Source organism: Tetrao urogallus (assembly GCF_951394365.1).
Source record: "Tetrao urogallus genome assembly, chromosome: 3".
NCBI classification, from domain to species: domain Eukaryota; kingdom Metazoa; phylum Chordata; class Aves; order Galliformes; family Phasianidae; genus Tetrao; species Tetrao urogallus.
Window position 1 is genome coordinate 59353513 of NC_136815.1, and position 25196 is coordinate 59378708.

At 36.7% G+C, this 25196-nt stretch overlaps 1 protein-coding gene across 1 annotated transcript in view; it reads right to left on the reverse strand.

The window, feature by feature from the left end:
- Positions 1-578: 578 nt before the first annotated feature.
- Positions 579-25196, reverse strand: part of CTNNAL1 (catenin alpha like 1) — a gene marked incomplete at both ends in the record, with an annotated part of 57205 nt that continues 32587 nt past the window's right edge. The window contains 15 exons of the mRNA XM_079533176.1: positions 579-740; positions 841-924; positions 3218-3337; positions 3473-3529; positions 4632-4680; positions 6061-6215; positions 6317-6367; positions 9342-9379; positions 15005-15155; positions 15464-15556; positions 17537-17695; positions 20774-20860; positions 23477-23677; positions 24234-24404; positions 24704-24793. Of these exons, the coding sequence (XP_079389302.1) occupies positions 579-740; positions 841-924; positions 3218-3337; positions 3473-3529; positions 4632-4680; positions 6061-6215; positions 6317-6367; positions 9342-9379; positions 15005-15155; positions 15464-15556; positions 17537-17695; positions 20774-20860; positions 23477-23677; positions 24234-24404; positions 24704-24793 (1668 nt within the window). The remainder of the gene's footprint in view (positions 741-840; positions 925-3217; positions 3338-3472; positions 3530-4631; positions 4681-6060; positions 6216-6316; positions 6368-9341; positions 9380-15004; positions 15156-15463; positions 15557-17536; positions 17696-20773; positions 20861-23476; positions 23678-24233; positions 24405-24703; positions 24794-25196) is intronic.

Sequence of the window (25196 nt, forward strand, 5' to 3'; positions counted from 1 at the left end):
AGAAAAAGGGTTTTAGTCAAGAGTCTTAATCACTTAGGAGTACACTTCGGAAATATGAATAATGTCAGCAAAACTAAGATTCAGTGTCAAGCTCTCCCCAGAGTTTTTTCCTTAGGACTGAACTTCATTGTAGTATAACTAAATATTTCAGTGCTTTAGGCCACAGCCTTTCAGACTACATTCCTGAATGGGCTTCATAAATCCATAGACTGAATTGGGCCAGAGAGGAGTTTACAAACATCAGCAGTAGTGTTACATAGAGCACAGGGTTCTTTACGTGAAAGGTCTGTTAGCAGCATCTTTGGGTTGGAACATCCATTAAGACATTCGTAAGGATTAATTACAAAACCAGTATCAATAGTGAGCGTAGGAAATTCATTCACATTATGAAAATACATAATGATTACACTAGTTGGTGCTGTCATTGCTAAGTAACGGGACATCTATTAGATGTGACAAAGGTCAATAGGTTTAATTCAAATTAACCTGGTTTGACTTTCCACAAATGAAAGCAAAATTGAAACTTCAGCAAGAATTATTTTCCCTAATGGAGCTTCTGCAATTTCTAAGTGCTGTAATTACTTGCTCTCTAAAAATGTCATTTTAGTTACGTGATTTTCCAAAGATTTGATACCAAACATCTCCACTCTCCTTTCTGGAGCATGTACGTTTGTACTGGTTCGTGTTCTGCCTTCTTTCCACGGGGGAGCAGGCTTGAGATAGCCATTCCCTGCTTTATTCTGCATACAAAGACAACATATTATAAAAAGCAAGCAAACATACACAAAAACAAACAAAAGATCCCAAGTTTAAAATACTGCAGACAGACCAAGGACTCACCTTTCTCATTAATTTGCTGCAAACTGGAAGAAGTTGACATAACAGAGTCATCACATTCTTTGTTTTCTGAATGCAGGCATCAACCTATACAAGACAATTGCAGTTGAGTAAGACCACTGATCACTTCCATTAGGCAACATGAGATGAGAAATCTATTTTGAGCTTGAAATGAATACGAAGGATAAACACAAATCCAATCTTTTCTAGTCTAAAGGTTTTGTCAGCCTGCTCAACTTCCTGTAGTGTTCATAATGCAGCAGCATCCCTTCTGTTAAACCAAGGCAGGAGCTGTGAAGGAGAAGAGAATGATGCACATCCCAGGAGAGGGAGCTAAAAATAATATTAAAAGAGTAATATACATGTCTCGGAAATAAAGCTCTCACTATTTAAGTGTGCTTATCACAGTTCTTCATCTGTTTTTTTTTTGTTTTGTTTTGTTTTTTAAATTCCTTTCAGCATGATTTTAGAAAGCAGTGCATCACAGAAGCCTTACTTTGATATGAGTTACATTAAAACTACTCAATTATTGGAACTTAAGCCAAAAGCACAGCACAGATCATTAGGTTTAGGCTGTCCAGAAGCATTAATTTGATAGCCTTTAGCACTATGTACCTATAGAGACTGGAGCTCCCGTTTAGTCTAGCTAGAGCATGTGGAAGAAACCAAGCAACAGCCCTCAGGTGCTCAGTTTGGGTTTGATTCCTTTGGATGGCATAGCTGGTATCAGAACTGAGCTGTTTCTCCTACAAAATGGAAACATCTCTTACAGAGCCAATGGGAAACCAACACCCAGGTGTACAGGACTGCTCTTCTTAAGAAGTTCTGCTTCTGTTTGCTGCTATCATTTGTAGACCATTGTAATCATGGTAACAGTGCAGAAACTTTTATGACAACTATGTGAAAGTTGATGTATAACAACTATTAGGATGGACTCTGCCTTTGGAGAAGCAGCATGCATTTTAATAAAGGAGAGTATTCAGGGATTGGAATTTATGTTTATCTAAAGCATCAATTACAAGATCATAACTAATTATGACAATGGTAGTACAAATTACCTTCATTAGTACACTTTGAGCACTGAAGTCTTTTCTTAGGAGTTACACTTGACTACAGCTCATATTTCTTCAAATAAAGTTCTGTGTGTTACAGTAAAATAAATTCATCTCTTACTGAGCTGAGAATTCTCAGTTTCACCATTACAGATAGTGGGTAGGTTGAGGAAAACTTAGACATAAGTTCCTTGACAAAAGCGACCAGCAGTAAAAAGTAATACCCAGTAATGGCACCCTACAGACATCTAAGAGCATCAGTGTCTTGGGAAACATTTCTAACTCAACCAAAATGTTAATTTTGGTAATTTTAGAAACAGAAAGGAAAAGATCTTTCCTAAATCCTGTTACATACTGATTCTGCAGCTCACATGGTAACCTACTGGCAGGCAAAAACATTAATATTACAGAATCACAGAATGGCCAGGGTTGGAAGGGACCTCAAGGATCATGAATCTCCAACCCCCTGCCACATGCAGGGCCACCAACCTCCCCATTTAACACTAGACCAGGCTGCCCGGGGCCCCATCCAACCCGGCCTTGAACACCTCCAGGGACAGGGCATCCACAGCCTCTCTGGGCAGCCTGTTCCAGCACCTCACCTCTCTCATAGTGAAGAACTTCCCCCCTGACATCCAACCTAAATCTTCTCTCCATCAACTTAAAACCATTTCCCCTTGACCTGATATTAATGATATGCCTGTGGCCAGTGGGCTAATTATATAAAATGCGGATATCCATGCTCCCTAAAGAAAATAGTCACGAAGGCCTGAAGAATAATGCTACCCAAACTATCCACCTGCATACTTCCATGTATACTGGGTGCCAGCTTGTTGTATTTTGCCTCTCTTCAAACTCTCAGCATGAATAATGGGGTCAGGATAAACTTCCTTGAAGTCCTTCTGCTAATGGGAAAAAGAGTCCAGAAAACAATTGCACCGAGGCTGAAGATCCTTTCTGACACAAAGTTCTGCAGTGAATGGCTGGGGTTACAGCTACCAGTAGAGATGGGAAAAAATATTCTCCTTAGGAGGAACAGTTCTTACTGTTCTTCCTCTATACTTAGCCCATAAGCTTCTCAAAAGATGTGAAGAGCAAAACAGTACTTCAACTTGAGGTAAATTCCTTCTCATAAAGAACAGTAACCACAAAGTATCGCATAGCAGAAAAGATTAAATGCTTCCACAACATTATGCAATTCTGTACCTCCTTCTGCCAATCCTGGAAGTTCATCTGTTTTGTATGTTATCAGGGCCATAAACTAGTAAGTCTGTGTATTTCAAAACCAGTTAGGTTTTATTTTCAGACATTGGTAATTTTTACTTTACCTTTGTAAATGTAGCACTTTTACCCTGAACAGAAGTTTTTGCTGTTATCTGGAGCTGCTTGCATATGGGGATCAGTTTTTCAGCCTCCAACAGTAGCAAAGGTTTGTCATCATCATGTACCTGAAATGCATTTTAGGAAAACAAAACCACTCATTGTTACAGACTCACTATTAGGTTAATGGAGAAAGCAACCAGCTTTTAAGCAGTATCATTGAAGCTGTGAGCTGAATGCCTATCCTAGTTGCCATACATCACCTGATCAGAAAAGACTTGAAGAGCTGAAGCAAGCTTAATTCCTTCTGTTGCAAAAATCTGAAAGAGAAAAAAAAAAAAAAAAAAGTAAAAAAGTAAAAAACAAAACAAAACAAAATAGAGCACCACAAAAAAATGAAGCTTTTTCCACTTTGTTTCAATAAATAGTTTATGAAAAAATAAAAGAGTAACAGGAAATATTTATGACAGTTACACACATTTGTAGTTTAAAAATTTGCAGTGACTTTTGAAGTAAAAACACTACAAATTGTTATTTCCCCATGGCAAAGTTGAAAGGTTTTCCCTTTACCTATGAAATACCTCCAGCACCTAATTGGTTTTGCACTGGAGCAACTCACAAAAGTTTGGTGGGTAGATGACTCTCAGCCATATTTGTTGTGACCAGTCTCCTGTTAAGTCCAACCCCTAACCCACTCCCCCCACATCCCTCAGTGCCACATCCTCATTGTTCTTGAACACCTCCAGAAACAGTGACCCCACCACCTCCCTGGGCAGCCAGGCCACTGCCTCACCCTTTTTTCTGAGAGACTCTTCTTAATATCCAGCCTGAACACCCAATGGCACAACTCGAGGCCATCCCCTGTCATCTTAACACTGTTAGCTGGGAGAAGATGCTGACCCCTACATTGCCACAACCTCCATTCAAGGTCATTGTAGAGGGTGATAAAATCTCCTCAAGCCTCTTGCAAACTGAACAGTCCCAGTTCCCTCAGCTGCTGCTAGTAAGACTTGTACTTCACCAGCTTCATGCCCTATCTGTATATTCCAATTTTTTTTTTATTTTTATTTTTAAAAATCTTTTTCCTCCCCTAGGAGAATACCATTGCTCAGACTAGGATGGAGTACTTGATAACACCATCAGGAACTGAATTAAGTGACATAGTGAAGAAAACTATCTCATTAAAGGCAACTGTATTTCCCACTTGTAATGGGAATCTCAGTTTAAGCAACGCTGTCTTAATTAAGCACCTACAAGAACATTGCAACGTGAGCTTTCAGGAAGTACAGAGTTGCGCTGCTTAAAACCTACAGTTGACAATTTCTGATACACTGTACTGATGTATAAAGAATCAAAGTGTTACATTTGCATTTTGTTCTTCATTCATAATCCCTAGCTCCTACTTTGTTAAAAATGTATTACCTCTGCTTGATGAAATAAATCTTGAGTAGTTTTCAGAAGTCCTTCTCCTCTGTGGGAAGCAATGAAAACAGATTATGTGCCACGTAGAGACTGAAGAATAATTTGCCTGCACAATTTATACTCCCTCAAACACACAAGGGGAGTGGAAAGGGGGTGACTATACAGACACATCTGTAGCACCAGCAGACAGAACACTATCCCTAAATCCTTGTAGGATATTTTGTACTGTATCTATCCTCCTGATAGAGGCTGTCTACATCTTTTATATGCCTCGTGTAACTGTTAAACAAGTATGTGGCATTATAAATGTAAAAAAGCACTTCTGAGTGTTTAAAAGGCAACAGTCAAAGCTTTCTTAATATAAACCTGCATGTTGTAGTAGCCATACATTCTCAGCAGCTAGTGTTCCAGCACTTTCCTTCCATTCTCTTTGAAAAGAAGTGTACACTGATACACTCTTTGATGTTTAGGTTCTGAAAGGGAATCTGATTTCATTTATTGATTAGAAAAGGGGCTGCACGCTCCCCTTCCCCTGTGCCAGAAACTAAGCCTCTGTTTTCTTCTTCCTTGAAGCATTTCTGCAACACATAAAAGGATCTGAAAATCACAAGAATAAGAGAGGGCATGCTAAAATCTTAGCAGCTACAGAATATGACTATCTAAAACTATCAAAAGCAGAAAACCTACCAGCAAAGACAGCGAAGTACTGAATATTCAATTTTCACAGTTAGTTAAGAACAGTGACTAAGTTGCATTTGAGCAGGGATAACATGATGCTTAAGAATGAACACAGAGGATATAGAGCGAACAGCAGACCACAGGCAGTTAAGTCATAAAGGTAGGTAAAAACCAAAGTGCTTTTGCACAGAACCAAGTTACTCAATTACTGCTTAAAATGTTATAACTGAGCACTCCATGCCAGAAAGCATAACCTTCGGTCTTCTACTTCCTAAATTCTTTGCAGAGACTGACACTGTATAGGCAAATTTCAGAACAACACCTTTCAGTACAGCAAAGATCAGCAATCCTCAGTAATATAGTAATGTACCTATTTGCTAATTCCCTTACTTTTGAGAATATTTATCAACAACCTTATTAAATATATTTCCTGCCTGAAATCTACAATTAGTTGTTCTGCCACAAAACAGATGTTGGGCACTTAAACAGAACCCCCACTAATTTATTGCATTATTGAACAGCTTAGAAATGTCAAGTCATCACAGAACTGTAGAATCACCAAGGTTGGAAAAGCCCTCCAAGATCATCCAGTCCAACTGTCCATCGCATTAAAGTTAAAGCATAAGGTTGTAAATTAAAGCTCCTTTCTGTGTCCTAATATTCATGCTCTGAAAATAAAATGGTCTTACTTTTTATAAACAGTTTTATTTCTCTTCTCCCCACTGAAGCACACCACACACACTGTCATTACCTGGTGAATAAATACATGGAGTAGGCCATACTTGACATGCCTTGTCCATGTTGCACAATCTCATTCTCTTGGTCCTCCCATTTCTCTGTCTCAGAATCCACATCAGATGTGAGCAGATGCAGTTCTAATCCAAGTTTTGCAATTTTTGCCTGTTCCTGTAAACGTTAAGAATATTTTATACATATGAAAACGTTCTCCAGACAGGAGAAAAAAAAAAAAAATTGGAAGAACTTTTACTAAAATGATAGCATCTTACCTCAGTATCTAGTTTGACTGGCTTTAACGTTTTCAGATTTGCATTATGCTTCTGTTTCAAACAAAAAATAATAATTTTTAATAAAAAGAATTGATAATTATTTTTGCTAACAAATGAAAAGAGATGGCTGTACACTTAAGACTTTGCAGGAGAGTTCCAACAGTTCACACAAACTTCTTTAGAGAAGCTGAGAACCTGTTCTGATTTGCATGTCCTTTTGAAATGGGAAGTGCAGCCAGGGCCTGTACCTCCAGACAGTCAGGTTTCAAGAAGACCTCTTCCACAATTCTCAGGCTTGAGCCTCTCGTCTATTTCCTCATGCAGTACCATCTTTTCCCCTTACCCTCAAAACCCCAAGTACTAGTTACTGTTGAACAGTCATGATCAAGTACAGCTGTACTGATTTTCCCAACAAATATCACACTGCTGTATCAGTGACTTGGGACTAGCTGAACCTTCCAAGCTGAGCTGGGGAACGTGTAAATGTTGGCATGACAACGTAACTGATCCTTCCGTGTCAGTCTGCTGAAATAGCTGGAAATGAACACTGAGTCTTTGAATTATTTTTTTTCTTTCATTCTCTTACTTAAGTCTTCAGCTATCCAAAATATGTCTGACTGCAAGCCAAACACTGGCTCAGATTAAATGATAATTAGTAGTACTGACGTGAGCAGAATATCCAATACGGCAGAGCTTGCAAACTACGTAACAGATAGACACAGCAATATATCTGATCTGTTGCAAATTAATTTGCATGTTCAGAGAAAGCAGCAGTTCCAGGCTTTTGCTTTACGTGCTGATGCTGTCACTGTGCAAAGACAACAGAAACTAATATGGGAGCACATATAGTCCACATAGTCCACACTCAGAAAGCACAGAGGAGTACAGGGAAACGAAGAGTATAAAATTGGTGTCATAGCTTGGAGAGGTTTGTGTGAACCACTAGAGGAGGTTGGAGGACAAGGATGCAGCGGTGGAATCCTTGCCTGAGGATCTAAAGAGAGCTGCTATTAATTAGTGGGAATACTCAGACAAATTAAGCCAAGGAATCCCTGCCACAGGAAAGTGGGAAACACTACCCATTGTGAGTAGCATAAGAAACGCAGCTCCAGGTGTGGTCTCCATCTCTGACTTGAGGAATCTAAGCAAAATGAAATTCTGCTTTTACATTTCTACCGCAGTTTGCTGCTCAGACTTCAGCTGCTATGCCATTTCTTTTCCCTATCCCCACATTTTTAATAGCTCTGGATCTTCTCAGTGTCTACCCAGATGTAATTCTGCCAATGTATTAGAACAAATGGGACAAGCTGTTCTCATATCAAAGGATTTTGAAGAAAAAAGTGCATAGATTGATGTTCCTAATTGTGATTTGATTATATTTTTACAGATGCATTTCAAGAAATGTCAGTTTCAAGGCAGACTCTTGAAGAAAAATACAAAGCCAAGCTACATTTCTATCTACATACAAACTTTGGACTACAAGATAAGGCAAAAATTTAAGCTGCTGAGTGAAGGGCATTCAACAAAATCAGCACATAACTTCCTCTATCTACAAGTAACTAAAGAAGCCTCAGAATGTTTGTCATATTTGTAGTTTTCTCCACTCTGGTGTTCACTTGCTGTATTTGAATAGAAAAATTGGTTTAAAAAAAAAACAAACAAATTATCTGAACATTTACCATTCGGCTTGCAAACTGTGATTTGAAAGCTAATACTACAGAGAAAAATACATAAGTGCATTAAGTGCTACTACTGCTCTGTCCTCAGCTAAGACAGTCTGGGATGTCATTTGAAACCAGCATGCAGCACAGCCGCAATTAAAAATGTAAAAAAGTATATTAATTGGATCTACAGGAGCAGCACAGCTTCTGTGCAGGGACAGTTTGGGCATCAGCCATAGAGGGCAGACCAACTCCCCCAGCTCCACGCATCTTGGAGAAGATCCATGCAATCTTTTAGAGACAGAACTGTTTAAATCTTGGGGACAACATTTTTCTGAAAGCATCTTTAAATGGCATATGAACTGATATGTGGGAAAGTCACTTAAAGCATCTCTAAGTTTTGGCTGAAGTTCAGAAGCTATGTAGCTCAGCCAAACAAGCCCACAGGGATGAAAACCCCAACAAAAGCCACTGAACCAGTCTATTTTTCAGTCTCAGTATTTAGTTCTGTAACTGTGAAATTCATTCATGCTCACTCAGTCTAAGACTATACTCTATTTAAAACCTGCAGACTGAATTTATGATGGGTCACTCTCTTTTCAAGGGTCGGAAGTAACATATTGTATTTGAAGCCACAGAATTGCACAGCAGCAGGAGATGGAGACAGGCGTTCACTTCACACCCAAATTCCTCTACACCAGAGGTTGAAGGAGAGAAAGCAAAGAGTGAAACAAGCTGGAAGGTACAGTAAAATCTGAGATCACTCTTCCCCTTCTTCCTCCCAGCAAAAAGATTCAATATGTAACAAGTGAATCAATGACTGATTACAGGGTTTAAGTTTTAACACAGAGATGCTCTCGGGAGCAATGTAATATCAATTACTGTCAGCTAAGGATATAAATTATCTCACAACTAAACCTCTGCACTATAAGCATTCAGGATCAAATATGGAAACAAGAATCCATTATTTGAAGAGTTAAAAATATGCTCATACATATCTCTGTGTTCAAAATAGGTCAGTTCAGACAACAATACAAAAAATTCAAAGTACCAAGACTTATCTTACAGTGCATTGCAGCGTATTCTCACTGTTTTAATAGCGACAATGCATTTATTATTACACATCATTACAGTTAAGCATGTGGTGAAAATGTCATTTTAATAAACAAGGATCAAAGCTGACCTATAAAGTAAGTGATTGAAGTCTGTGTGATTAAATATCCAGTTTTCTATGATTTTTATTTAGCCACCAAGTCAAGGTGCATGTTACCAAGGTATTGCTTTGTCCTCATTAAATGCAATATGGAAAAGTCAACTGGTTAGCAGCATATGATGTAAATAGAACAGTCTCAAGAGCAACTTACCCCTGGTCTAGGCAGTGAAAGGTAGACACGCTTCTCTCCTAGAAGAACACACATATTTACACCAAAATTCATATGCAAAATGTAATCAGTAGGACTGCATGACTTATTTCAGCCTTCCTCAAATTTCAGTACTGTACATAAAAGTGAATGACTTACCTGTAATTCTTTGGATATTGCAGAGAATTGCCATTCTATCTTATGCTTCCAGAGAGAGAAACATCAAGAACCTCTTACTGTTTAGATTTTAGCTCTCAGTAACTGGCACTTAAGTATCTGAACAGTTTCACTCTTTCAGATTTCTAGTCCCCACCATGCAATCCTGACTAAAGAAGCTCTCTCCAGTGACTGAGCAGCTATCACTACCTGTGCCAAATACTGTGGTAGTTCCATGTAAGGCTTTCCTTGGCCTCAGATGGCATAAAAATTGCAGTAGGCAAAGCCACTAAGGAGGGATATCTAAGATAGAACCCTCACATTATAATATACAACGAGTATCCCACCTGCACTGTATTTTATAAAGTAAAGAATCTATTGCATTTTACACACTTGCTGAATTATTTCCTATATCCCCCAGGTTCTCACTCATTCTAAGTTCAAGCAAAGGAAACAGAGGAAAATACCCTCTAGGCATTAACTGAAAACGGATGAGAGTTTATTGGCAGGAGACAGTGCCACAGCTAACAGCCTACAATTAAAGCTCCAGTTATCAGATGTTTTAAATAACTATAGTTACATTTATTCAAATGTAAAGAGGAAAGCCTGCTAAACAAAAATTAAATAAAATTCTTACAGCTAGTGAAAAATAGAAGTTGCTTGAAGAAACAAAGGGCTAAGATAACGATATCACTAATGTGTTTGCATGGAGGTAACGCAGATGGGCAAGGAATGGACAAGTAACAAATCCCCTATCATTACTATTTCCTCCTCTTGCATCAGCTCCTATAGAAATTCCATTCTGAGTCTTCTGAAGATAGTTCTGTTCTGCATTCATGATTTTTCAAAGTATGTTCTTTACCTTCTGACACCTGAGCTCCGTGTCTAGACAACTGGCTTATTTCAAACAAAACTCAGTGAATTAACAAGTATCTCTCAACCCACTTGACAAAGTTGGATTCTTCCCTTCTGAGATCACCTCTTCCTTCTTCACTCAGTTTTTAAGAAGTGAAAAAAGAGTTATCAGGGCACAAACTGCCTAACTGTTTTTCTTAGAATGTAGTTACTCAGTTTAATTTCCCTCCACACACAAACATGTCAGATTCCTCAGTAAAGACTGACAAAAATGATTTATCGCATTCTCTGTATCAACACATCAACTAAAGGGGATACAACAATGTATGTAAGAAGTACCAAGAAAAAAAATAATCCTAAGTTTGAACTGCTAGAGCATAAAATAAAATCTCTCTAGTAAAAACCTACTGTGTCCTATTGAAAAGAAAGTTCCAAAACCCAGAAAGCTTTGACATGAGATGAATACTGAGAAGAGAGACACACAAGAGAGGTGAACACACAGAATTACGGCAACCAAATCAAAGGAAGAAGCAAACGAATGAGAAACAATGCCTTCCTTCTTCTACCAACTCCCCTCATTTGGTTTTGGGAGATTGAACTGTTGACTATATACAGCAAGAAGATGATTTGACTATTTCTTGCAATGTTACTTTTTCTTTCTTTTTTTTTTTTTAAAAAAAAACAGATTTCCCCCCCCCCCCAAAATTGAAAGAAAAAAAAGACTCAGGTATTGTTCTTTACAGAGCAGACCAACACAAGCCAGAGATAATCCTCCTTCAACAGAAAATAAATCTACATTGGTATAAAAACCAAATTCAATATTTGGTTTCCATAACAGAACACACAATTTTCATGTATTTAATTTCCACATTTTAGAAGTTAGATGTAGACTAAAATTTTAAAAGATTCTGTCACGTTATGTTCTTTCTGTCATTCATTCCTGCTTGCATTTATTTTCTGTAATGTGTTTTTTCTGGAATGTGTAAGAAAATCATTTTTTACTATTCCTATGTACTCCTTACATATATACTCCTTTACATATATATATATACATACATACATATATATATACATACATACATATATATATACATACATACATATATATATATATACATATATATATATATATATACATATATATACACACTCCTTACATTCCACTTTCTTATAGTTCTAGTCACATTTTCCTACCCACAATTTCTAAACTTCAACTTCTGAATGTTGCTTTTGACCTCATTTCTCATCTGTAAGGATGGCTATGCCTTTCTAGAATTCTAATGTCTAAACCTTTGAAGTTAGGAACTGCATCCCTTATTCATCAACTATGGCCCTTTCAAATCGTAATGCTCATTTAACTCCTTTTAAATCGAGTGGACAAATCTTCCTTTCTGCCCCCCTTTTGTTATCTCCAGAAATCACTCTCATATTTGTGATCAAATTACAAGGAAGAATACAATCAGAGGAGTATTCACATTGTTTTTCAACATATTGAAACCACACCTAAAAGGGGAGGAAGACAGGCCAATACTGGATCAATAAAAGACACTTCCACTAGGCGATTCACCTCAAAGTGCAAGAGCCTCGAATTTAAATGCCTTGTCTAAAACAGTTATCTTGGGCTTTCTGTGTAGTCAATGGGAGAAGGCAGCCACCCTCCACCAGCAGAACCAAATCTCCTCTTTTATATGAACTATCTCTACAGGTGCCCGACACTCCCCTTAGTTCATACCAGATACATGATATTTCAAAGACACGCAGGTTTCAGGAAGGGCCTCCTCACCACTGTATTAAATGGTGGTTTTGGATTAAGCAAAAGAAATTCATATCTACCTCACTCTATAGCTCTGCATAGCGCACAGGGATACTAGGCAAGGAACTGATTAGCAGAAGACAAGTTTACACAGTGAGAATCTACAGCAATCATAGAAATGCTTGTTTTATTAGATGTGTCCAGCACATTTAGTTACCATCCAAATTTTGCCTCTTAAACTGTATTCTGTACTCTCTAACAAAGCCAAACATTTTGGTGGTACAAAAATACAAGATTTTAAGCAAAGGAGAATAAAATACACACACACACACACACACACACACACACACACACACACAACCTTCTGACTGTAATTCTATCTTTCATTACACACCATCACAGTTCTACTATAAATAAAGCACTTTACACTGTCGTCTAAAATAAAGATACTTTTTACCAACATCAAGACAAGTAGTATGAATTACAAGAAAATAAAATCTTATAAAACACTGTGAAACTCCACTTCATTGGAGAGGAGAATGACATTCACAAAACCTTTACAATCTCTTACCAAATAGATATTTTAGTCTATTTTATTAATTGGGTTATCTGACAAGAGTTACCTCTTGTCAAAGAGTTAATGTCAAGAGAAAATAGTGCTCAATAGGGAAGAAAACTTTGTAGCAGATTAGTGGATGTAGTAGATCGAAGTCATTTCTAAGGAGATAACTGACAGTTAATACGCAACAATCCAGATTCATCAGGAGAGAAATCCCTTTAGCAGGCTGGGCCATGAGACAAGAAATAGGGAGACAAAGTCTCTTAAGCATCTTTCTGGCAACACAAAATGCAACGTAGCTAAAGCAATATAAAGTATACAATGCGTGCTTAATATTTTATCTAGAGGAATGTAAGGACACTGCATGCTGAAGGAACGACTAAAGAAACAAGAGACACTGAGACAGACCCATCTGCCTATACCCAACAGGAAAAGCCTCAGTCTTCACAGTACTCAGGCCTAGGCACACACTAACAGGCTCAGCAACAATTCCTCATTCTCTTCTGTCTCCTTCAAGCGACAGTATTAGAGAAGCCTTATGAAATAATGTTCTAAAGAGGCTGGAGAATATCAGTTTGTGGAAAACGTCTGTTATCTGCTGTCAATATTCACAAGAGAACGGAAAGTTACAAACTGCAAGGAGATGCTGGGAATACACTGTGCCACTTCAACAACTGTTTGTTTTGAAAGCCAAGTGCATGTTTCACTGTGGCTGCAAGGTTCTTCTCTTGCTAATTACAACAATACTCATATGGATATAACCTTTCTATATGTATGTTTATCAGTCATTATTGCATAAATGTGAAAAAATAAATAACAGAATAATCAGCCCTGCACATTCCAAATGGATAACAATATATTAATATTAGAGTAATACCATATTTTTATCACATTATATAAAATGCAATATATATTTAGAGAAAATTAATCCTTGGCTCCCAAAACAAAAAAGACACTAGAAGTTAAAAGGTGTATCAATAGCATCTCTGATCTAGTAGATTATTACATATTTTTTATAACATTCCAGAGCAAGGTGGAAGAAAAAGATAACAATCACATATTTCTTGAATTCCCAGTAACATGTGCTACCCATAGTTATTGTAAACCCAGTCTGAATTTCATCACCTTTTTCTTTTACAAGCCTTCAGACTCAGACACACATTCATCTAGCAGCAACGATGTGAGCTATTACTGCCCCGCAGTTGCTTGTTCACTGACCTCACAACAAATTGCCAAAGAAGTACTTGTGTGATCAAAATAGAAAGTTAAGCAGCCAAAATAAACTCTAAAAATGATAAAGTTTTATGTTAATAACAAGTTGAAGTATTATATCATTGATAAAGTGTCATCTAACCTGAATAAGGATTTACTTTTTCCCCTGTATCTTAGGCACAGGAGCCTGAAGTCCCTGTATTTAACTAAATTTGAACTTCTTCACCTGAGTGATTTTCTTAAAAATACAAGACATTCAGAATTGTTATATTTTACATTCTATCTGTACACAATTGTACTTTAAAGACTGAAACAAACACACAGCCACAAGATGCATGTCAGGCTACATTTAGGACATCATCTGGGAAAAAAATATTTTTGATAAAAATAATTAAAAAAAAATAGCTTCCATTTATCAAGAGAACCTACAAGTAAACACACATCTGTTTTGCAGAATTCCATTGTTCCCTTCTACATGTTGTACAAATACCAATAAACTTACCAACCAGAGAAAATATCCCAAGATTGTGCAGAGTCATCAGAGATTCCATCCAGGAGAAAGGACAGCAGTTTAAAAATCAAATAACTACATTCACTACATTGTGAAGTAAATACAACACAATCTGACAGAATACACAAATGTATATTATTGGCCAGAAAAACGGAATAAAATAAATTAACCATGCCACACAATTAATGTGCATCTTGACTGTCATTAACTAACATGCCACAGTCAAACCAAAAGGTGGGATGAAAGTCTGCATCTCTACTTCGTGGGCACCACTGGCAAAGAGTTGTGTCAAATATTTTCAGTACTTGGAAAAGTTCAATTTTACAGGAACTAATGACAGTGCAGAAGGTTAAACATATTTGATTTCACACAAACCAGGCTTTCACATTTCTGGCTATCTTTTCTTCAAAAAAAATCCAATAAGTGCTTCAATTTGGCATCTGCACACAACCAATGTATTTGAGTATTACCACTTAGAATTCACATTGCTGTAAGGGATACGGGACCACTTATTATGCTGCTCTCTTAAGAAAGCAGTATTTCTTAAATTATAGCTAAAATTCTTCTTTGGTTAGGAAACTACTTTTTTTTTTTATTTTATTTCTGAGTAGCATTCTTACCTCTTCTTCCTTCGAACACATCATTGATTTCTCTTAACAACAATGACATATCACTCAGTTGAGATTCCCAGGCCTCACAGAACACCTCAAGATTCTCTTTTGCAATCTTGCTAGATGGATGCAATGCTAGTGTTTCTGCTGCAGAAATTATCTATACAGAGAATAAAATATTTGTTAGCGGAAGACATTTTGATAAATAGCATTGCACATGAATTAACAAATGCATTCATAGGAAAAACACAAACTTAAATTGTCGCTATGAAGTTTCTGTAGCATGTTCACTTGACACATGCAAGTTCAATGACCTTCCTTGTGAATGCTTTTAGCTAACATCCAACACTGAATTGCAACTCTTCTATAGAGTTACATCAAAGAGTTCAACACAATGTCTCCAAAAAGCTCATGCAAGTAATTTTTATTTATGCCCAGTTGAAGTGACCAGATAAAAGCTGAGCATACCTGTGGGCCAGTGACTTGGAAGGTATCTTCTGCATGTATGCATGTGATCTCAAGGGGCTCTGTTCCAGAAACATGCCTCAACAAGCGACACATCTAAATACGTTTTATTTTTAAATTTAAAGAGAAAAAGAATGATAAAAGTATTTTTTCATTAGTAATGTCTTCGTGATTAATGAAAAAAGGCACACATACAATGAAGTTACTAATAGTCCTTTTCAAAACTTACTGGGTACCTCACAGCTTGGTGTTTCTCAGGAAGCATTTAAAATCAAGGGAAAAAGCAAAAATCCTGGCTTAAAAGGTATAGAAAAAAAAAATCACCCAAAGAAATAAAGATCTTAAATAAAATCATTCCAAAAACAACAATCGCATACATAAACAAGTAAATTAATAAAGCTGAAAGTAATCAGATATCTATAGAACTTGGGGAAAACACAGCAGAGATGATGTCACTATAATCAGCTTACTCAGCAAACATCAACCATGCGGAAAATGTAGGCTTTCATCATTCAGAGAACTTGGTTATCTTTGTGTGACCTTATTTTTCTCACACACAGGGAAGAAAGTAGAAGACTGTATGGGTAGTAAAAGGTAGTCACTTTCTTTTTTTGGTACTAAGTTTAAGAGTGAACTTGGGGCTAAGAATGAACAAAGAATTTCAGATCACAGAATTTAAGACAGAAACAATATATATTAAACTACTTTGACTGTTATTGGAAATGCTCTAAGATGCACATATAATCACAGTTACACCTGGAAACAAAACAGGGTCTCACTAAAAGAACACCAATGAATCACTAATACCAACTAGAAACAGGGGGACTGTATGGGAACTACTGAATCACGGCCTGAACCTCTGATTGATCACCTGAGATGAGCCATGAGTCAGCCAGAGGAGCACAGGCGAAGGCAATTCTCCTGTGCTGCTGGAAGGGGTGGAGCCTGGCTCCTAGACCTATTAAAGAGCTGGCTACCAGTGGGGAAGGATCTTGTCTAGTGATCCCTCCTTCTGGTGTTTTGTGGTGAGCCCAGCATAAGGGTAAGCCTTCCATTTATTCTCTCTTGTTATCATAGTCCACTTCACCTAACTCTTGTTTATTTTGTGATTATAACATCTTGATATCCGTTTATTATACAGGGACACAAACTGAATTAAAAATGAGTTGATTTCTTAGTCTCTGAAGTTCATAAAACTGTCCAGAACTCAAGGATATTATTTCTGTATATTCATATTTCTGGAATAAGTCCTTAGGCACCATTAAAACCCCAGAAATAGTACTAAATATTTCTGGTGCAGAAAACTCAACTCTTCTTCGCTTCATCACTATCTTATCAAGACTTGCTCTCACATCATGTGTTTCTTCATGCAACTCAATCATGCAACTCAATACACCTGCTTAACCCATACATCAGAAACACAGCAGGCTGAAAAGCAATCCTCATCACCTTGGAAAGGAACAAAAAAATACATTTAAAAAAAAAAAAAAAAAAAAACAAAAACACCTAGGCCTTAGTCTCTTATTCACATGTATGAACACTGCCATACAAAGCTGTGCATGTATCAACGCCAAGCATCCATGAAAAAAGAAAAGATTTCCAGTAAGCTTCTGACTCACAAAAACTTAACAAGACCATCAAAACAGTTAAGTTCATTAGATTAAGAAACCTAACCTTAAATTCTCTTCATTCTTAAAATGTGTCCTGGGTTCATCTATTGCTGGATGCTTAATGCTTCAGTAAACGGCTGTAATCTCTAGTTAAATCTAAACACTACTTTTTTTCATGAGTATTTCAGCCCTAAATTACGTATGCATACAACACTGAGTCAAACAATGAGTTTAAGTTAGACTCAAGAGGAGAACAGACTATACTGTGGGAACCATTTGCCACAGTAACACACCTGGTTCAGACCATAGCAAGAACAACAAGAAATCCAGCAGTATAATAGGAAAAACTAAAAAAAAAAAAAAAAAAAATTAAAACCAAAACAGGCAAAAGCCTTCCTAAAGAACAGATGAAAATAACCCTGCTATTCATTTTCACCTATTAAAATCAAAACAATTGTGAACTCACCTCAACAAGTTGCTCTTTCTGCTCTGATAGCTTGCAAGTATATTCTGCTACAGCTTCCAGATTTCCTTCTACTCCTGTGATTTTTAATGCTTTGAGAATCATATGATCTGTATGGTATTTCAACAGATCTGCTGCCAAAGATGTTGCTGCACTGTGGACCTTGAATAGCATTAAAAGAAGGAGAGAGAAACTGAAGAAAGAAAGAAATATAGCCAGTACCAAACCAAACCCCTTTGAAGATACAGCAAAAACGTATACTGCTATACCAGCATACAGACAGCCTGGGGCCTTAATTCTTCAACTATTATTTAAAATACAAAGATAAAATAGCCCACCCAAAGGTAAAGAGAAACAAAAGGGCAGCTGGGTAGAATAAGGATGTGTGATAATAACACAGCTGCTCTCTGATGATATTGCAGATGGAAAAAACAGGTGCATGAATTTGTGGAGCACCAAGTTCAGCATAAGTACAACACAATAACCACTCTACTTCTCATAAAGAATGTACATGAATAGAACCACATGCACAGTATCTGAATTTATAATGCATTAGAAATTATGTTTCCATCAATAAATTGCCAGCGATCCAAAGAGAAGCTTGAAAATAATCTATTGGCTCATTACACAGCTTCAGGAAAGTCAAAAGCACCTGTTCTACAGGAAGCTCAAAGCCAGAGCTAGGTATGAAGTAGTTTCAAAAACATGCTATTAACAAGCAAGGAGAAATTCCTCATGAAACATATCTCTAAATCCATTTGCATGCAACTACTGAAATTGTGTTCTGAAGGACTCTGCTTGATGAGAGCAACCAGCAACAGCTGCTGCTACTTCTAGTGCCTAGTCAGTAGATTTACCTGTGTCCTGTAATCAGCTCAATTTTAAAAACACGGGTAAAAACAAACAGAAGCCTGTTTTAGAAATAGGACAGCTTTCTTGTGACTGCTGAGTCTTGTAGTATTACATTTGTTTTAGTAGACTGAATGGAATGTATAAGAAACACGGCTGTTCAAGATGATTTTTCAAGCCCTTATAAACATAAAGAGTTTGATAATGTGACCCTGGTGGGCCTCGACTGCAGATGAAAGGGAATGTTTTCTAGAAATGTTAGCAGTTTTTTTCTCTCTGGACTGTCTTTTCTCTTCTTCTAGAAGTATTTCCTATGCAATTCAGAAGTAAGAGGTTTTGTTTGTTTGATGCATATTTCACATATTTAACTTCTGAAAGGAAAGTAGCTCCAATGAAGAGATAACTGCAAATTGTAATGTTAAAGTAGGAGCAGGCAATTCTCATTTACATATAGAATACAATAGTGATTACCTTTTCATTACAGATTCTTTTCATCTCGATCTAAAACAGAAATGTACTCAATTCTGTCTCAGAATATCAAGCAGGAAAACATAATCTTGGGGAAGGAAGGTACCTCTTGTTTCTTCCATAAAGTGACAAGAGATGGAAAAATACTACTTTTAACGTGGTTGTCTGTTCTCAGCTACTTAGCCTATTAAAACGTTTTAATTAGTGTCACTAAACATTTGATTTCACAGAGAGCTTGTTTGTTGATACAGTGCAGCAGCAGAAGTCAAGGACTAACAGGACAGTCTTCAAGCACACTCAAAAACATGGCTATGTGGAGATCAGCTACAATTTCTACAAGGAACAAAGAAAATGACAATAATCTAGATTTGCTTCTATTGATAGCATAAATCCTGTATTTCTTAAAAAGCTTTTACTAAGGAAGCTTTTATTCTCCATGTGTGACAAAAGCAAGGTATACAATACAGCTTGGGGTTGTTTAGAAATGCAAACCCACTCAGTTTGTTCCACAAATTCTAGAACAGCTTACTACACTTTCACCTCACTTTCAATATGGGACTGAATTGTAGGGCATAGATAACCCACTGTTTTGTACTCCACCTCTGTTAGCTGCTTTACAGGAGATAATTTTCTTTTATTGATACCTGACAAAACTATTTAACTGTAATAAGTATGTAGTCTTCGCATGACATTCATAAATAGAAATCTGTGGGCAGGACATTATGGCAAGATTTACATTTAAAGAGCTAAAAAAAAAAAAAAAAAAAAAAAAAAAAAAAAAAAAGTGAGGATATTAACAGTTTCTCTTACATCCTATTTGCCAGACCCTTTAGCTTTATGGTCTCTGTAATTATGTAGCCACATACTGTTTTCACTGAGAACCCTTCCTTCTCATTTGCTACATAGGAATGCCATTACCCCAATGGATTAAAGCAGCTGAATGTCACTCTGGAAAAGTTCTGCTACTGACTTCCTGCATAATGGTGACCAAAGTAAAAAGCTGTTAGTAAACGAGCACAAGTATATTCCATTTTCCAGGAGCTCAACAGGTAGCATGACAGGTAAGAAAACCAGCAGAAATTGGTTTGTTAGCCAAATATTTCCAGTCAGAACAGCTCAGATCTCAGTCTTAGCAAGTACACCATACCTCTCTTTTGTACTGCCTTATAGCTTACTATAGAAACCTTCACTGCCTTAGTGTTCATTTTGCTATCTGTTTAAGGGAATAATAATGGGAAGGACTTTAAGAGATATCTGAATGCTTTACAAATGTTTTAGAAGCTGCCAGAAATCAGTAATTCTGTATTTGGCTCAAATCTGTGGAACAGACAAGGCACCAGTGCTCTCTATTAAGGGAGAGAAGAGGGAGAAGGTAGGATCCAGATTAATAAACACAGTCAATCTTATGTGTCAAACAAGGCAGCTATCCCACATTGCATGTCATGATTTGTGACATCTAGCATGTTTGCATTCAGGAAAAGAGTGATTACAACAAACTGCCAACTGTCCAGAAAAATACCTGAGTATAATGCATAGCCGTAACACATTTTTGCTACGCAAATACACACATAGAAATGAACAGCTAAGGTAAGTTTCAGCACATTTTAACAAGAAAAGGTATTTAAAACAGGGATGTGTGCTTCCTCAAGTAAAATTTGGTTAATACACTTAAAATAATGATGGTACTTTCAAATGTATTTTTATTTGATTGCTGTAGCATTGGCAAACAGCCTGGGTATCCAATAGATTTCTAATTAGTTACAAGAAAGAAGAAAGGATATGATTGCTTACCAGCTCTCTGATGAAACTGTGATTCAGCTGCTCTAACCTCTTTAGGTCTAGGATCCTATTTTACAATTTCATATATGAAAAGTACAAAATGCAAGTATTCCTTCAGTTTGTGCTTGTTTGAACCGCACTTACCTCTCTTTTAAGCTCATTCATACACTGGCATGTTTTTAAAATGGAGACTTCCAAGTCTTCCATGAGATCCTTTGTCTTCTGGTTTTGCTAGAAGTCAAAGAAAACAACCAGACAAAACATTACACAAAAAAACAGCAGATCCCACCATGACACATTACTTAATTGCTTTAGAAGACAGCATTGTATTTCAAAGAGTAATATTTCCATTTGTATATCCTGTGTAGATTTTGCTCGAAGAATTCCTTGATGGAATCTAAAACTGATACCAATGACAGCTAATTGACTGTTTGGGATCAACAGGGATTTATTTCTGAGTCATAATGGCACCTTCAGAAAGGTTTCTTTATGATTAAGAACTTATACTTTCTGTCTAAACATCTGAAAGTAGAGTAACAGTTTAAAGGTGGTTTTTTTTTTTTTCCTATTTAATGTCAACAACACCCTTTTCAAATAAAGTGGTACCTAAAAAGTTATATTGGATATTTTACATTGAATTACAAAGAGATATCTTCCCTGTAAGACTTCAGATCTTTGTCTAATTTAAACAAATACATTATCTTCACTTTGTTGAATTAGCTTCTAGATGGAGCTCCAAATTTGGGAAAGAAAAAAACAACCAACAAAACAAACTGAACACTATCTGTGGAATAACCCAAATGTCAAAGGCATAGAATAGGAAAAACTGTTCCATAGAAGTAGGTATGAACCCATCTCCAAAACCTAGTGAAAATAATTATCCTAGGTGGGACCATTAAGAAGCCCACAGCTGCAAAGATATGAGCAACTCAAGTATAAACTACATAGTAGCATAAACACAAAGTGTCTGCAGATAAAGACAAGCATGCTCTCATTTTTTTTAAAGCAAAAAAAACACCAAACCAATATTAGCATTTCCTCAGGTATTCTTTAAGTACAGACTGCCATAACATCACTTCTAACATTTTAACATTCAATACTCACTGCCCTGTCCTTTCTTATTCTTTTACCAATTTATTTAATATGCACACTATAACTCCTTTTGTGTGTAATTATTTTCCTTTTCAGTAAACACAACTGAAAAACAATTTTCTAGTCCAAATAAGCCCACAGGAAAACATAAAACAGGACACTACTCTATACTGCCTTTGAATTTTATGAGCTTGAATATTTGCAGCACGGATTTCAGAAATATTTATAACTCAATCAATAGCATTAGATTTTCTGGTGTGTTCCAGCTACTTTGCACTGACACAGAGGAATACAAACTAGCAGGTCAATGATGCTAGCTAGCCTATGATTTAAAGTTGATTTATGTTTCAGGACACTTCTGTTTTAAAATACACTCTTCAATGAAGATTCAGTTACTCTGGCTGCTGAAAGGAAGTATAATGGGTGAAAAGGGAGATAATCATGCAACCTAAGAGCTCTACATATCTCTCAATTCATGCATTCCAAGGTATTTTGATTATCAACAATCCCACTTGAATTACATTAAGCTCCTCAGAAAATATTCACCCTCTGATGAAGCTCTAAACAGCAGAGCCACTTCAGCGAGCAAGTAATGTTTCAACTGCCCCCTTCAGTCATAGCTAAGCTGCATTATTTATTAGTGTAAATATATAATACACAAGCCCATGTGTGCACACTCAAGCATTTTCACAGCTCATATACATGCATATTTTTGTACTAGGCTCTCATTTCCATCATCTGAAATGCAGCATGTAAAATCTCTAGAGGTGATGAGTTTCTCCAGTAACACAGCTTAGAACTACTCAACCTAAGCAGAGTTTTAGCTTCTTATAGTTACTGTATCTATGCAATAAACATTCTAGATGCCTCTGTATATCAGTCAGATTTGTATTCTCTTCAAACTGTTCCACTAGATTAAGAATAACTGATGGATGCATCTAATTCAAAGAGGAGAAAAGGAAGAAAAATCTTTCTCAGAAAATAGATTCAGTTTTAATGTAGCTTATACACATCTGTCATTATTTTAGACTGTTGAGATTTCATGCTATGTTTTTCCTCAGGAACAAGACTGAAAGCAAGTCAGTAGCAGGAACAGAAACTGCATTTTCCTTTGCTGCCCCTTTCCTCCCCCTTTAGCATGTGTTTTATATTATCTTCAAGGAACAAGGTAAGACAAACGACAGAGACAGATTTAATGTGCTTCTTCACAAAAAAGGAAAATTGCCATCACTGAAACTTTTAGAAAAAGATGGACAAAAATTCCCAGTAAGTCTCTTCTCACTTGTCTTCCCTCCTCTCTAGAAGGCAAAGAAATAGTCAAGTTTTATAATATTTCACTTTTCAATAGTTTAAATGTTTTCAGTATTCTGTAGAAAACAAGAAATACAAGCTGTGATTACTGCCATGGGATCAAGACAACTGAAGTCTCTGAAGGAACACATCAAAAGGCCTTGCCATTCAAGACTGTTTTGACACTTCTATTAATCTCATTTCTACTTACAGCTTCATGAAAACCAGTCCACCTTCAATAACATAACTGAGGTGTCAATGAATGACTGAAGCGATATCGCTGGGGCAAGTTGAAAAGAGTACTGAAGCTAAAAAAGCACAGTTACAAACTCTGGCTTCCTTCATCAGCTAACTTACTCTGAGGAATACACACAATTCTCTCTTCCTAGACCAAAGGATATTTGGCCTTAAAAACTTCTTTCCAAAGTAGAGGTGAAAAGATTTACTTTGCTAAAAAGCTCTTACAGCTTGCATCCACACTGAAACCAGCTGCTCTAGCTCCATTTTAGCCTGCTTAGACAGCTCCAAAATGTGTTCTCTGTGCTCATGACTGGTATAGGCAGAATCTGTGAAGTCCTCCGTATGTTCCAGGATAACCTCCAGCATTGTTGAAAGATTCTCTTTTGAGAGAAAATAAAGATTCTCACGAAGACCCTCCACCTTATTCTGAAAAAGAAATACATCAATTCCTTCTTTTTAAATATTTACATTTGATATATTGAGAATGGAGGGAGAGAAATCAAGTGTTACTCAGATTCCAAGAAATAAGACATGGCTGTTAATGCATTGAGCAACAAGATACAATTTTAATTCATAATATTTTCTTTGAATGCCAGTTTGCTCTTTTAAATTTCTGCATGAGTGTTTGTATGTGTTTTAAAAATGCTAGTCTTATGAAGTAAGAATTCTTCATCATCAATTTTAAAGAAGTTTGATATCCTGGTGCTTAAGTTTATTCAACATTAAAGGCATTACTCCCTCACAAAAAAAAGCAGGAGGGATTGTGAAATATCAGAAGGCATATCTTGGCAATAGCAATGAAATTATCACCACCTTCTGCTGGATTCTCTTACATTCTGAGACATTTATTCAAGTTACATTGCTGAAAAGATGCTACTCTACCATTTAGAATTAAAAATAATAATAATTTTTTTTTAAAGATTGGATTCTAGTTGGGGGTAATTTGTTAAGCTGTAGAAAACAATACTCTTTCCATTCTCACCTTGAATTCTCTGATTCCAGTATATATACTGATAGGAGCCACTTCATTTTCTCCATTTGGTCTAGAGTCAGTTACAATTTCTATTACCTGTTCCAAAGCCAGTCTCATTCGATGAAAAACACCATCTTTGTTTATACGAGCAGATTCACAGTCTGGATGCCTAAGACAAGTCTTCAAAAGAAAGCAAATTAAGTAGTAAGAAGGAGATAAATGCAGGAGTGAAATGAATGCTTCCTGCTGAAGCAAGTCTGAAGAATGTGTTAGAATACAAAACATTCTTTCTGTTAAAATGCTGTTAAGTAGAACTCATAAAATTATTCAGAATGTAAAGATGTTCCTCTACTCATTTTATAACCTTCTACCTTTGAGTATGAAGTTTAAAGTGAGGTTGAGAAAGAACAGACAGCTATCCTGCCAGTTGCCATACCCTGATTTATCTACGTTGTGTAGAAGTGTGAATTATCACTGACCTTTGAAGCAGTTAATAGCATCATTGTGCACTTCTCAAGAACAGCCCTAGATGCTGCCATTCTTGCCTTTTTCTTCTCGTCCTTCAAATCCTAAACAGCAAAAGAAAAATGATTTGAATACTGCATAGTAACTGAAACGTTTACTGCTTATGAGACTGGAAAAAAAAAGACTGTCTTGCAGATGGATGGGTTGTAAGAAAGCTTCTTTATGATGTCTGACAGATGCTATTTTAAGCCTGGCTCATGATCTAGAACTTGCTTTTCAGAAATTCTTTAATTTATGTATTTATTCTTGGCACTACTCAATTCAGATTTCAAAGAAGGAAGATGTCAGAGATACAGCACGTGCTAATTGGGTCACTAATTTCTGTATCTTTATCATATAGCATTATTTATAGAGCAGGAAAGGAAGCAAAAAGCACAACCAAAAAACAAAACCTATGATTAAAAATAGCGTCTGAAATGGTGGGGAGCGGAAGGCAGAGAAAGAGAA